The following is a 14,972-nucleotide window of genomic DNA, read 5'->3' as shown; positions in this document are numbered from 1 at the left end:
ACAGTTCGGCCATTTTCGGTGCCAGGGTCCCACTCCCTGGCCCATGAGCATGGGAGGTTTCGAGCCCCTGGTTGTGCGGTTTCGTTGTGGCCATCTTTCTGTGGGCAAAGCACACAGGTTCGTAATCTGGAAAAGAACCAAAGGCCAGATCAGGACCCACATCCCCAGAGGGCAGTTGCCCTGACAGATCTGGATCACACGTCTGAGTATTGTTCCATGAAAACAGAACAAATCTCATGTTTTGTATCGTGCAGACAATGGGACAAGATACAAGTGACATTTTCAAAAACATTAAGTTGTTTTGTTTTTTAAGATTTTATTTATTTGGCAGAGAGAGAGAGAGCACAAGCAGGGGGAGTGGCAGGCAGAGGAAGAAGCAGACTCTCCGCTGAGCCAGAAGCCCGATGCGGGACTCGATCCCAGGACCCTGAGATCATGACCTGAGCCGAAGGCAGACGCTTAACCTGCTGAGCCACCCAGGCGTCCCCAAACATTAAGTTTTTTCACTTGCTCATTTTTAAGTCCGTGAGGGCTGGGGGCAGTGCTGAGTAGCGAGGGGCTCACAGCCACTGAGGTCCTGCCCTTGGTGGGCTTCCAGTGTAGGAGAGGCAGACATATCTAGGGTGCACCAGGTGTGGTGCCTGGGAGGGGGCTGGCAGGTGGTTCAGAGCGTCTGGCCATCCTGGTGGGATGGGGCGGGCTAGTGAGGGGTGGGCAGTCGTCGCACGGATCCCTGTGCGGTGGTGGCAACAGAAGTTGCCCTTCAGGGCGCCCGGGTGGCTCAGTTGGTTAAGCGACTGCCTTCGGCACAGGTCATGATCCTAGAGTCCCGGGATCGAGTCCCGCATCGGGCTCCCTGCTCGGCAGGGAGCCTGCTTCTCCCTCTGACCCTCCCCCCTCTCATGTGCTCTCTGTCTCTCTCATTCTGTCTCAAATAAATAAATAAAATCTTAAAAAAAAAAAAAAAGAAGTTGCCCTTCAGCTGACTCCTTACTCAGGATTCCCATGAGAAATAATATGGTTAGGCTGTCTGATCTTTTCACCCAGCTTTCTGTGTGCATTTTCCATGTCGCTCCGTAGTTAGCCTCGGTTCTACAGGTTAACTCTTGGGCAGATTTCTTAACTTCAGCAAGTTTAAGTCTTTTAATTGGTAACCTAGGGATAAGGGTAGTCTCTCCTGGATTATTGTGTAAATGACCTGTGCCGACGTATGCTTGCACATAACTGCCTTGCACAAAGCAAATGCTCCATAAATGGATCACTTGATCGTTATGATCAGAGTTGTTGTTTTCAGGTTCTCACCAGTGTAAATAATGCTGCGGCAGACTTCAGGCAGAAAGCTTGCTTTTAAAAGGAGTCCTTAGATCAGTGTAGATTCAATATAGTCTCCAATGTACAGTTGCCAGCAGTGAGATTAACAGAAAAGTGTGTGACCATCCCTCTGTCCCCTGAAACATTACAGATGCTTTCCGAACTGATCGTGCCCATTTGCAGTGCCCCCAGCTGTGAGTGACCGTTGACGGCTGCAGAACTTAACATGGGTACTGTAATTTTTTTTAAAGATTGTCACAAATTTTTTTTTTTTTTAAGATTTATTTATTTTAGAGAGAGCGTGCGCACACAAGTGGGGGGGGAGGGACAGAGGGAGAGAATCTCAAGCAGACTCCCCACTGAGTGCAGAGCCCGTTGTGGGGCTCGATCTGACAACCCCAAGGTCATGACCTGATCCGAAATCAAGAGTCAGACGCTTAACCGCCTGCGCCATCCAGGCGCCCCAGATCATCACTGATTTAATAGATGGGAGGCACGGGGCGCCTGGGTGGCTCAGTTGGTTGAGCAACTGCCTTCGGCTCAGGTCATGGTTCTGGAGTCCCGGGATCGAGTCCCACATCGGGCTCCCTGCTCGGCGGGGAGTCTGCTTCTCCCTCTGACCCTCCCCCCTCTCATGTGCTCTCTCTCTCTCAAATAAATAAATAAAATCTAAAAAAAAAAAAAAAATAGATGGGAGGCACTACCAGAATACTCATTTTAAAAGAGAGAAATTCCAGCTTTGTTGATGTTCACGCCTCACCCTGGGCGTGCTCACAAGTGTGGGTGCTGGTGTTCACTGACCTCTACTGGGACCAAGCAGGCTTCGGAGTCCCCACCCCTCCCTCCCGAGCTCCTGCCTGGAGAGCTGTGGGCACCTGCAGCGCTCTACGCAGAGAGTGACTTTCACCTCGACAGCATGACAGAGCAGGAACGATGGGGACCCCTGGGAAAACAGTAATGAGAAAGGATTGCTCCCTGCCCCACCTCTCAAGCTGGTGATCCAGGAATGGAGAGCATTTAATCTGTAGCCCAAAGAGAACAGCACACACTTGCTCTTTTATTTCCAGACAGAGGATGGGCTTTGAATCATGCAGACAAATAAAAGGATTGCCTTTTGTCTCTGCTCCGCCCTCCCCCAGCTCAGTCTCCAGCCCGGCCTGGGGAGGAACGTGGCCATTGTTCTGGCTTTACCTCCTTCCGCCCTGGGTTTCAGCTTCCGCCTCTGAACTGAGGTTGGCAGCACCACTGTCTCAGGGTGCTGGTAAGGAGCGAATGAAGTGTGCCCTTGGAGGTTATAGCTATTGCTAGTTTTCACTGGAAACTCAACTTGAAAACGAGCCAACTGGTGTTTGAACTCGTGCTCTGTGCCTGTAACGAAGCCGATGTGACCCCTGCCTACATGGCCCCTGCCTACATGGAGCCTTGGGCCAGGTCAGGTCGGGGAGATGGCCAGACTGCAAACAGGTCCACGGTGTAGAATGCATATACTGATTACAGAGAGGCAGACGAAGGCCACCTGCTCTAGGTGCCGGGGTGGCGGGAATCGAGCCAGCGAGAGTCCTAATGGCACGATCGGGGAAGATGTGCTTGAGAAGGCGGCATTGGAGCTGACACTTCGGATGAGGAGTTTCTTCTTTCCAATTTAGGGAACAGCAGGAGGGGAACAAAGGCAGGAAGGAGCTGGAGGCTTCTAGGAACAGAGCGGAGACTGGCCGGCTGGGGTGCCTGGGAAGAGGATGGGCTCGTGAGCAGCCTTGGGGAGTAAAGTCAGTCCTGGAGCTGAGGGGCCATGGTGATTCCTTTCCCTGCGTGACGAGGATGCCCACGTCAGTGTGTGCAGGCAGGTGGTGGGAAGACCCTGAGGTTGCACCGGGAAAGACTTTGACCAGGCAGCGTAGAACAACAGAAACAGGTTATCTTCCCCCGTCTGGAGGCCAGAGGTCCAAGATTAAAGCGTCGTCAGGCCCACATTCCCTCTGAAACCTGTAGGGGAGAATTCTTACTTGCCTTTTCCTAGCTTCTGTTGGTGGCCGCAGTCCTTGGTGTCCCTTGGCCTAGCAGCTGCAGCACTCCAGCCCCTGCCCCCCGCTCCCCATCATACGCGGCATCCCCTTGTGCGCATGCACGTGCACCTGGGGCTCTTCCCCTTCTTGTAAGGATACCAGCTATATTGGATTTAGGGCCCACCCTGCTTCAGGATGATCTCATCCTAGATAATTATATCTGCAGTGACCCTCTTTCCAAAGAAGGTCATGTTCTGAGCTACCGGTGGTCAGGACTTCACCGGGACATCTTGAGGGACACAGCTCTGCCCTCAGCACCTACTCTGAGTACTGAGTCTGCCCCTTGGCAGTGGCCGCATCACGCACTGAGGCCTGCTTCAGTTGTGAGCTGTGGGCCAGGCTGGGCAGGGTCACACATGCTCTCCTGTGGCCTCGGGCTGGACGGTCCGGAGCATTTTCAAGTATAAGAGAATCTCAGAGAAACGTATCCTGAATCCAGCCACTGCTCACCTCCTGCAAAGCTACCATCCTGGCCCATGCCCCCACCATTGCTCCCTGGGACCAGTCAGATCGCATCACTGCTCTGCTTAGACCCACACCCGCCCGAGCCCCTCCAAGGGCCCCGAGAACCACCTTGGCTCTTCCATCGTGGCCCTTTGGGCACCCTTGGCCTTTACCAGCCTCACAGCCTCTGCCGCGCCCCCCCCCCCCCCCCCCCAGTAAAGTTCCCACCCATCTTGGCCTGGCCTCCTTCCCCGACCCAGGCATCTGCTCCGGTAGCCCAGAATGGCCTGCCCTGACCTCTGAAAAGAGAGAGCCAGCTCTCCTCCTCCTCTGCCCTGGGACCCCCCTCCCCCTGCTTTCTTTATTCCCATATCGTCTCTCCTCAGACCTTGGGCAGGTCACTTTACCTCTGAGCCTCAGCCCTGGTCTGTAAGTTGGACTGAGGGGTTCATTGAGATACTAGTGAGAGTTATAGGAGTATCATGTGTCAGGCGCTGGCCTAAGTGCTTTTCACAGATGAGCCCATTGGGTGCCCCACCAACCCTAGGAGGCAGGTACTCTGTCTCCATTTTGCAAATGAGAAAACCGAGGCTCAGAGGATTCCTTGCCTAGGCCGAGGTTGCGTGTTGAGAAATGGCAGAGCCCAGATCCTTGCGCAGGCATTCAGATCCGCTTTCCATGCTGGGCTGCGTCTCATGTGGAAAATGCTCAGCCCAGGTCAGGCCACAGGAACGAGACACAGCACGCACAGCAGGGATAGACGTGCTTCCCCGGGGGTAAGTGTCGGAAAAGCGCGCCTACGCATATCCACACGGAGTAGGCATTCAGCGGTTTTCTGGGTAGAATCACAAGAAAATGTCAACAGCTGTTTCCTCTGGGGAGAGGAATGGGGGCAGGATGAGAGGTGTGGCTCCCACTTCCTTTTATGCTGTAGTGTTTTAAAAATAAGTTACGGGCATCATCACATTCCCCCTGTAGATATTCAGTATGTGTCTCTTCCTGAAGGGGAGTGATGGTGCCTCTTAATCACACCTCTCAAAACCCACAGCACCAACATCATCCAGTACCCAGTCCATACTCAAGTCTCATCAGTTGTCCCCAACACGTGTTGTAGCTGATCTGTCTAAACTGAGACCCCCCCACCCCCCCGAGGACCACAGGTTGCATCTGATCATCCTGTCCCTTTGGTCTGTCTGCAGCAGATGCTCTTTTTCTTGTGACCTTGAGATCCTAAAAGACTGGGCCAGTTGTCCCATAGAGCGTCCCTTGGTCTGGGTTTGTCTGTCTACTACATTGTGCGGTGTTTGGCTCAGTCCCCGCCCTATCGTTCAGTGAACCGGGACTCAATCTAGAGTCCAGATTGGAATCAGATCAGAGATTTTGCCGGAACTGAACTGTCCTGGGAGGTGGGTGATGTCATGTGACAGGCAGAGGGTGGTCACAGCATGAGGGGCTTTGGTTTGTCCCTCTGTTGTGAAGTCACACACACACACACACACACACACACACACACACACACACCCTTTGGCCTGAAAGGGATCTGACTGGTGGTACTGGATGCACTTCTCATCTTGTACCTTTTTGGCTTTTCCAACCATGTATTTATATTTTTTCTCTTTTAATGTTACCTGAGCTGATCTGAACTTACTGTGTCATAATTTACCTCCTTTGACTGAAAGCAGTCTTTCCTGCCCCTCCCTGTGAGGAGGTAAGATGAAGATCCTGGAGGGTCTTCTGTGGGAACAGGCTTCGGAGCCTCAGCTCTGGCCAGGCTGCTGGGTGGGGGTGGCCGAGGTTTCATTGCTGGCTCAGGAAGTGGCCCATGGAACCACAGGAAGATGTCACCACATTGAGAAAGATCCAGTAAGCACTTTGCTGCAGTTTAGTAATGAGGAAGGAACTTAGCTGGCCGGGGAACTGGTCACTGGAGGGCGGAAGCTGGCCCTGGGGTTCAATATCCACTCCCTAGCTCCTCCCTCAAAGGACCGTGGCCCCAGTGTCGTTCTCATGGAGGCCTGGGAAGGGCCAGGGTACAACAGGATACGTATTTATGGCTTCTGCTGTGTGAGGTGGAGACTGGGAGTGCCAGCCAGCTCTAGCCCCTAGGTCGTCCGGTGGTCATGGAATGGAACAGAGAGCAGTGACCTGGGGAAAGGCACATTTTCCGGGGAGAGCCAGCCGTGTGTTGGACACCCCTGACCTCTCCCACAGACCCCATTTGTCTCCATTTCACAGATGTGGATACAAAAGCCCGGAGAAGTCAGGCTATTTGCGCGTGGTCTCCCTGATAGTAAGTGGCGGGGACGGGATTTGAACCCTGGCATGCTTGTCCACCAACAGGCCCAGGATTGTAAATGGTGGCAGCAGTGTTTAGAACCAGATGGGGTCTTCTCGGGCCCCCGAGGTGTCCGCTGTGCCTTGTGCGCCCAGCATCGATTTGCTGGGGACCCGTGGAGACCAGGCGCTCACCTTGTGTGGGGCTCACGGACCAGAGAGCTTTAACAGAAGTCACACTGCTCACCACGCAGAGCCCTTTGCCCGTCAGGCTATGTCCCACAGTGTCTGTTCCCTTTAATCGATGTGATTGCAGACGCTGCATAAGTGCTTTCTAGGAAAATAGCGAAACAGCCTGAGAAGTGATTTCCTGTTTTCCTCTTACCTTGACTGCTTCGATTTCTTCTTTCACAATGGCCGGAGATTGGCCAACTGAAGCATCTTTGTTAGAAAATCTTTCAGCCTTTGCTTTGGGAGCACATTTGGGGAACAGGGTCCTTCCTGAAGCCTGGAGTGTGGGCATGCCCACTCAGCCTGGCACTCCCCGGGTGGGGGGGAGGGTGGTGGTATGAATGCCAGACTCCCTCATCTCCCTGCAGGGGGAGGTGTTTCTGGATGCACTGGTCTTCCTCTTAGCCTGTATTTGGAGGGGAAATTTGGCTTTTATAGGCTTCCTCTTCAGCCTTTCCCCTGGGCTTTCTCAGCCAGGTTAACAGGCCAAAAGGGTCAAAATTGAGGCCTAGCTGATGTTTCCAGTTCTCGGCCACAGCAAGCGAGGACTTTTGAGTTCCTCCAGGTGGGATCCGTATGCGAAAAGACGTCTTAGTGGTAGGAAAAGGGTGATGAATCATTTGCTGCTTCGCTGGTGATTAGCCTACACTAACGGTTCCTAGTCTTCCATCCAGAAGGTGGCAGGTGGGAAAGCTCTCTCTCGGGCACTTGGCGTTTTCCAGGGGTCCCTGTGAAACCTGGGGACCTGCAGCCCCTCCGAGCTGGGCCAGGCTCAGGTGGTCACAAGGGTGCGTTCAGGCCCGTCTCACAAGCCCATCTGTGTTCACTGTCATATACTCAGGCACAGGGGGCCCTTTGTGGGGCCGAGCTGCTGTCACGAAGTCAAGAATGTCTCCGCTGGAGTCGTCCCTCGCAGCGGAGACCGCTGTTTGCAACTCCCTGATAGTTGGGGCCGGTGGCTGTGAATTCTGCCATCTGCGGAACTGAGAGCTGTACATCCGTTGACAGAAACCACAGCATTTAGGGGAATACCCTTTGTCTTTAATTTCCACATTGATGTGGTAAGCTCTTTCCGTATGTGCTGGCTGTGCATTATCCGACCAGTGTCAGTTATGGAGACGGGGACACGTACATTTGCATCCGAAGCCAGTCTGGTCTTGCAGATGTGCCGAAAGGCTCATAGGACAAGGGAGACTCCTTTCTCTAGAAGGTCCCTGTTCAGAGCCCCGTCGCATTCATCCCTAGCCAGGCTGAATCAGGCCTTGTGGCGGGGCCGCCAAGTGGCAGCTTTCCCTGCCAGGAGGAGCCAAGATGGGACTCCTTTTTCAGAGCCCTTTCTCGGGGTGTGGGATGGGATATAGGTCTTCTTTATGTGCCCCCCATTTCCGTGTGGTAGTGAATGAAGGGTGCCGAATGTGCTGTGTTCGTTATAAACAGAGGGTTCTGTGAAGCGAGCTTCTGAGATTATTGGGAAGGCGGCTGGGAACAGGCAGCCCGGGTGGCCAGGGATCTGTGTGGGAACCACAGGCAGCTGAGAAGAGGCCTCCAGAACTGTTCCCTGAATCTGTGCGGCTTCTCTAGTCTCCAGCAAATCTGGGTGGTGACTCCTTTGCTTCTGGAGTACAAGAAAGCTCAGATAGACCTAAGCACTGTTACCGGCATAGGGGAGGCTTGGGCACAGACCCGGCAACAACAAAAAATGTACTTTTGTCTTGGTACGTGGTTAACGAATCCGATTATTAAGGGGGACTCGACATTTTCTTACCATCTAGCTGTATTTTTAAAACAAATACTTTGGAAAAGGTAAATGTGCTATAACTAGGCTGGGATTCAGCTTGACCAACTGACCGACCTTCCTTCCTTCCTCTTCTTTTTCTTTCTTTCTTCCTTCCTTCCTTTCTTTTTTCTCTTTTTCTTTCTCTTTCTTTTCCTTACTTCCTTTGGTCTTTGTCTTGTTCATGTAGCTTAGAGTAGATGTGAGGCAATTGGTTGCTGGCTTTTTTTTTTTTCCTAATTCTTTGAGATGACAGTAAATCATAGCAAATACACTGTGCTTCATGACACAGGACTGTTACAAATGAACTCTTAACAGCTGTGTGTTTGTCAAAAACATTGTGTGACAAAGCATTGCCTTTTAGTCTCTCCTGCCCTGCCCCGCCCTCGGCCCCTTGCAGCTTTGCCTGGTTCTCCTGTTACCCTAACTGTGTCTAGTCCTCTTAACCATGTTTTGGTTAAGAGCCTAGCCAACTAGAAATCTCATCTTTCAGGAATCATTCCTGACCTTATTTACTTTCTCCCAAAGAGGCAATCCTAAGAAGCCAAGTTCAGATTGGAGTTTCAGGCGGGAACAGCATTTGGGTTGGTGAGGCTTGATGGTTGGGTTTGCTGAAATGGACAAAATGAAAGAAGGAAGAAAACTGATACACAATTAGAGCATTTTCGAACAACTACCCATCCACCATGAAATTGAATTCTCCATCTGTCTGTCTGTCCATCCATCCATCTGTGCATGCTTCCAGGTGTCTATCCAGTGGGTATTTGCCATCCATTCTGCCAAACTTTGAGGATTGATGTAATGGTGAGAAGACAGGCGTGGACCCTCCTCAAGGAGCGTACCTTCTGGCATGATCTACCAAACTGCAGGATAGGGGGGAGTGCTATGGCGGGGTGGGGTTGCTGACTCAGCCCCAGCGAGGAGGGCAGTCAAGCAGGACCAGGGCAGGGGAGCTGAGCTCTGAGAACCAAGGAGTTGGCTGGCTGAGCTGAGGGAATGGCTTTGCAGGGAGGCCCAGAGGGAGGACGGAGTGGGGAACCATCGAAGGCAGTGGGGCCTGGCTTTGAGAATCTCAGAAAGCTGTGGACCCTCTCCTGGGGTGGAGGCAGAGGTGGCCCCATGCTCCCAAAGTTTTATGTCTGGTTTCTGGCGACACCCACACTCCCTGATGCGCAGAACCTCCCGATGGCCTTGTAAGTGCCCACATTTTCCGTCCGGGGAGGCCCAGCCGTCCGTAAGTGTGAACGCGTAGAGAAGCCTTTCCTGGAGTTTTGTTTTATCAGCCAGGAGCCCGCATCCCATCCTGTCGGTAAAACTGTCTTTCCAGAAGCTGCTTACAAGTGTTGGTACTAGCTAACTGCTGACAGCAAGAAAAAAAAAGTTTTTCCTAAGTCAATGCACAGTTTTACGTAGAAAACAAAGATTTTCGGGGTTGCTGCAGAACCATTTGGGCTTCGCTTTCCATGATCTTTACCACCATGCGATACAAAGTGAGGTTCTGAAATGCTGGCGGGTGTCTCGAGTGAAGTTCTTGGTCCACAGGTGCCCTGTGCCTTTGTGAGTGACGCTCTTTGATCCAGCTCTTCAGGAGCAATACTTTTGATTTTGTAAAAAAATACACATATATATTAGTTTCTCTCTTTGAAGCAGTACCGCTCTGAAGCGAACACGGAGGTTCTAATCCTCGTGAGGCCGGGCCTATGGCCTTGCCCCCGAAGGCCTCTTGCCTTGAGCGTGGCCGGCCACATGGCTTACGTCCCTGAGAATCCGAGTTTGGCGTTACTGATTTTAACCTGTTCGCAGGCCTCTCCTGTACGGCGCCCACGTTGTCGGGCTTTGCAGGTGTTGAGATGGGGACAAGGTGTGGTCTGACCGGGTAACCATGAGCGTGAGCCTGTCCTGTGCATGCGGTGACTCTGCCTTTCCCCCCGCAGCCACTTCCCCGAGGGTGTCCTCCGAGCTGGAACAGGCCCGGCCGCAGACGAGCGGAGAGGAAGAGCTGCAGCTTCAGTTGGCACTTGCCATGAGCCGAGAGGTAGCTGAGCAGGTTGGTGCCAGGCAGGTGTGATTGCTCGCTGGGGGCTGGGGACGGGGGGAAGGGCGGGGGGGGGGGAGCGTGGGTCACAGCGGGGATGGTGACACTGGCCTCAGTGTTTCCGATGTGTTTCCCGAGATGGGACTTGGCGTTGCCACAACAGTGTTCTTGGCCCCCCCTGCCCCGGGTCAGGGAGGGGGCCCTACGCAGTTCCATTTAGGGAAGCTTTTTGTGGGCCAGTGGATGAACTGGTCAGAGTGCCCCCCAGAAACACTTCTGTTGACAACAGCCGCTTGTCATGGTCCCTTCGAACGAGCCTGGGTGTCCACAGCCCCCTCCGTGCAAGGCGTGTGGGCTCAGCCCCGGGGGAAGACAGTTTGGTAAGATGGCTCAGGTGCATCTGAATGCTGAAAAACAAGGCTAGGAGGGAAAGCTGCAGGTAATAAGAGCCCTTACTATGTTTCGGTGACGGAAGTGTGTGTAGTTTTAACTTGTTTTCAGTTCCTGTTTTTCTCTACTAATCACACATTACTTTAACATGGACAAGGAGGGAAAGGCGTGTTGGAAATGACCTTTCAAAGCTGTGTCCCTTTGGCCCCGGCCATCAGGTCTGTACCTGCTGACCTTGGGTTAGGGAGGGTAGACGGAGTCAGGTAGCGCGAGGCGCTAGAAGTGATGTGCAGAGACAAGAGATTAGGGGTGGTTCGACAGAAGTGCAGAGGCGGCTGTCCTGGCATGATTGGTGTCGCTGTAACTGGAGACCTCCTAAAGCTCGACCGCGGTGGACAGCTTCAGTTACAGCCCCCCTGTTCCCAGTAGGAGAACCACAGCGATTAGATCCGTCCCTGTGGGTGCCTGGCTCTGTCACGGACAGCCCGGGGAGAAGGGGCAGGAATGCAGGGACAGATGGACAGTCGGAGCCCGTTTCCGCTCATAACTCATCTCTGTGATTCATCATATTTATAATAAAATACAAGGAACTTATTTCTATTTTGTGATGCTGTAAAGCTAGGACAGCCCAGTCTCCTGCATGTGGTAACTTTGCCTTAAATAAATATAAATTAGAGGGGCGCCTGGGTGGCTCAGTTGGTTAAGCGACTGCCTTCGGCTCAGGTCATGATCCTGGAGTCCCGGGATGGAGTCCCGCATCGGGCTCCCTGCTCGGCAGGGAGTCTGCTTCTCCCTCTGACCCTCCTCCCTCTCATGCTCTCTGTCTCTCATTCTCTCTCTCTCAAATAAATAAATAAAATCTTTAAAAAAAAAAATTAAAAAAAAAATATAAATTAGATACAGGTGACCCTTGAACAACATGAGTTTTGGGCTGTGCGGCTCCACGTAAGTGTGGATTCTTGTCAATAAATAAGGTGCTGTAAATCCATTGCCCCTTTCTTAATTTATTAGTAACATTTTCTTCTCTCTAGCTTATTTTATTATAAGAACACAGCATAATACACAGAATATGCCTTAAGCGATTTACTTAGGTTCCAGTCAACAGTTGGCTCTTAGTAGTTAAATTTTTGAGGAGTCAAATTTATATGTGGATTTTGGGGGGGTTGGTGCCCTTAACGCGCGTGTTGATGGAGGGTCAACTGTATAGTGAATCATTTCTGTTTGAAATCCTCGAAATAAACATGCAGTGATAGGTGATTTTCACCCTCTTCCTGATTCCTTTCTGGGCTCTCAGGCTTTTGTATTTTACAAGGAGACGTGTTGCTTCTATAATTAGAATTACAAAGCCATTTTCATTGTAAGATAAAAGCATTGTAGAATACGTGTTCCCCTTCCCCGACTTGGCCGTGCCTGTGCCTCCCCCCGCCCCCCGGTGGGACCCCAAAACCAGGGAACCCACACAAGGCAGCAGGGAGGGGCAGATGCGAGCCCTCTGGGCTACACTCGCAGGATAGAAGAGTAACTATTTTACGAGTTGTTCTCCCATCTTCCTTTGCGATAATGTGTACTCTGATTTGCCTGTCCTGTTCCTGGCGCGTTGCTTTGTTCTGCACAATGATGTCATTACAGTCCCATTGTCCTCTTCAGGAAGAACGCCTCAGGCGGGGTGACGACCTCAGATTACAGATGGCCCTAGAAGAAAGCCGAAGAGACACGGTTAAGGTTCCAAAACAGAAGGAGGTAAGCGCCTCACCGGGAAGCAGTGTTAGAGCCCGTCCCACCATGGTTGCCGAGCGTCCAAGCCTAACCCGCAGAGCACGGCGCCTTCTCCGCCTTCTCCTGTACTCCTTTGTGATGAGCACGAGTGAGGGGAGGACCTGATTGAAAACACCCCCACCTGGTGCCCTTACTCCCGAGACCAGCCTGAGAAAAGATGGGCACGGGTGAGGGGCCTCCGTGGACCAGGGCCTCAGTTTCCTCCCCTGTAAACGAGCACAGTGGTAGCCATGGGGTCAGGTGACTGTTACATGAGCCAAGTGTCCCGTGCTTTGGGACAGATTCCTGGCACGGGCTAAGGCTCAGTGCTGGGCTTCACTGCTATCATCAGCCTTACCCTGCACCAAGCTGCCCGCGTGGGGCCCTAGATGACCAGGACATGGTTCTGCTCCCAGCAAGCTCCTCCAGTCACAAGATAGGCCCCCCTCCCCCACAGGGCCCGGGGTTCCGGTGGTCTCCCATGTCACGGTGCCTCGGGATCCCTGACTGCAGCTCTGGTGGCCGTGGGAGTGGGAGGGCAGGGCAGGGCAGGCCCCGGGAGAGGGGGCCCTGGATGATGGCTGGCAGCTGGGGGGGACCGAGGTGGGTGGGTGGGGACAGCATTCTGGAGGGACGCTGCAGCCTGGGGAAAGCCTGCGTTATCCTGGAAAGCCGTGGGGGCTGTTTGCAAGTGGGTGGGGCATTGGGCCCAAAGCACACAGCTCCGTGTGGGTGGAGCCTGGGCTGGAGTGGGAAGTGGTTAGTGGGGTGGTGGGCTGGGTGGGGCCGAAGATGGGAGGAGATGGGGCAGCTCAGTTTCCTCCCGGCCCCGTCCAGAGGGCTTCTTGTCCCAGGAGGCGGGGACGGTATATACGGTATATACGGCTAACAGCTAACTCGTGGGTATTTGCTGTAACTGTAGCAAAGTAAAACCTGTCCCCTTCTCTTTGTCTCAAAAGCATGGCTCCCACCCACAGCAGACCACTCTGTTGGATTTAATGGACGCCCTCCCCAGCTCAGGCCCTGCTGCCCAGAAAGCAGAGCCCTGGGGCCGGTCAGCCTCAGCTAACCAGACAAACCCTTGGGGCGGGCCGGCGGCCGCAGCCAGCACTTCAGACCCCTGGCCACCGTTCGGTAAATACCTGCCTCATTTGTCTCCCGTGCCTGCCTGCTGGATAGGGCCGAGCTGCCTGCTCTCTCTCACCTGGTGGAGGTGGGAGTGGGGCAGGTCTTTGGTGGTGGTTGCCCAGGATTCCCCAGTCCCCGGATGTAACGTCTGGTTGGGTCCTCCTGAGGACTGTGGTACAGTGCTTTCCTGTTTTGAATGGTTTTCTGCTTTGGTAGAGGGAAAGCTGACTTCCTCTCTGCTTCCCACACGCATTAGAAATGCCTTGTCCCTCCTCTGGGACATATGTCTGGTCTCTTGGCCTCAGAATTGCACCCAGCACCCCAGGTTAAGAAACCGTAATACACAGCATGAAACCTCTTAATCAAGTTGCTGTAATTAGGCGTAGCCGGAGATTAGGATATACGTACTATGATTGCTGATGAAAGGATGCATTTACTGTAATTCTTCTTATTTGTTACTTAAAGCAACAGTAAGTCCATTTACTGGGTTAGTGGATATTTTAAAGTTCTGTTTAATGCCAAATGTAAGAATCTGTGGGAGGAAATTTGCAACATGAGTGTGGGTAGAAATCTTGGGCATAGGGGTTTCCTGATCGCTGGACACAGGGCTTGGCCTGCGGGCTTGGTGATGGCTTCCTGCTGCTCGGGAGGCTCCCTCTGGGTGCTCTGAGCCCTGCCAGCCAGGGCTGATCTGTCTGGGAACTTGCAGTTGTATATTTTATGGCAGCTTGCCTGTATCTCTTTGGGGTCTCTGTTTCCCCAACCTGGAACCATCTTTTGTATTCAGCTCGGTTCCCTGGATGTTTGCTGAAGTGTACCAAATGCCAGGCTCTGTCCTGCTATCCAGGGACCCAGACACAAACAGGTAATGGTCCTGCCTTCAAGGTCCTGGGCAGATGTGGGCAAGATGGGGGGATACCAGCGTCCTGGGATGGGGCTTAGTTCAGGAGGCTGGTGGGCATGAGGCAGGCGTCTTGGAGCAATCTGCAAGGAAGAGCAGGAGGTGACCAGGCCAAGAAGAGGCAAGGGTGTTCCTAGCAGAAGGCTGGCCTTGTGAGAGCCTGGGGGCATGCAGTGGTTTGGTGGGTGCAGAGACAGGCCATGGGGAGCAGGGACGTGGGGTCAGGGCCCTGCCCACTCAGGGCTTGGCAGCCGTGTCCAGAAGGCCGTGTCAGCCCCAGATGTCCTTTGGAGATGCAGTTGGCGTCGGGGACCTGGGCAGATCCCCAAACTCCGTTTGGCAGGCGCCCTCTGGGCCTTGGGGCAAACTGCAGGCCAAATGGCCTACAGGTCTCGCTCACTGAAAGCCAGAGTCCCATGGCAGCCAGGAGCTTGGCGGTTCACGTGGTCCATGGCCTGTGTACTATGGCCCCAGGGAGCTTGTGGGCTAAAGTCTTGCTGAGCATACATGGGGATAGTGAAGGCGGTTCTGGAAATGCCCACCTGGGCGCCTTCCAGACCGTGGCTTTTGACTTTTGTGTTAAGTCTGAAAAATAGTTGCTCTGTAATGTGATGACCACCTTGAGTTTGTGGGTAGGATGTTCTTCAGGAAAGACTCTCAATCCCG

General features: G+C 53.2%; 1 protein-coding gene across 12 annotated transcripts in view; it reads left to right on the top strand.

Annotated features, from left to right (window-relative positions):
• EPN2 (epsin 2) overlaps window positions 1-14,972 on the top strand; it is an 83,377-nt gene that overhangs the window by 47,807 nt on the left and 20,598 nt on the right. For 6 of the 12 annotated variants that reach the window (XM_045889753.3, XM_064582243.1, XM_064582246.1 and 3 more), the window contains 4 exons: window positions 10,032-10,159; window positions 12,170-12,262; window positions 13,237-13,411; window positions 14,193-14,270. In XM_045889753.3, the coding sequence (XP_045745709.1) occupies window positions 10,032-10,159; window positions 12,170-12,262; window positions 13,237-13,411; window positions 14,193-14,270 (474 nt within the window). The remainder of the gene's footprint in view (window positions 1-10,031; window positions 10,160-12,169; window positions 12,263-13,236; window positions 13,412-14,192; window positions 14,271-14,972) is intronic. The other 6 variants (XM_064582251.1, XM_064582248.1, XM_064582253.1 and 3 more) reach the window with 3 other exon arrangements.

Source organism: Mirounga angustirostris, unplaced genomic scaffold (assembly GCF_029215605.1).
Source record: "Mirounga angustirostris isolate CCGP_5_RB_7025 unplaced genomic scaffold, mMirAng1.0.hap1 SCAF_17, whole genome shotgun sequence".
NCBI lineage: Eukaryota > Metazoa > Chordata > Mammalia > Carnivora > Phocidae > Mirounga > Mirounga angustirostris.
Note: the sequence above shows the minus strand (reverse complement) of the source record. Positions and strands in the feature narration are given on the sequence as shown.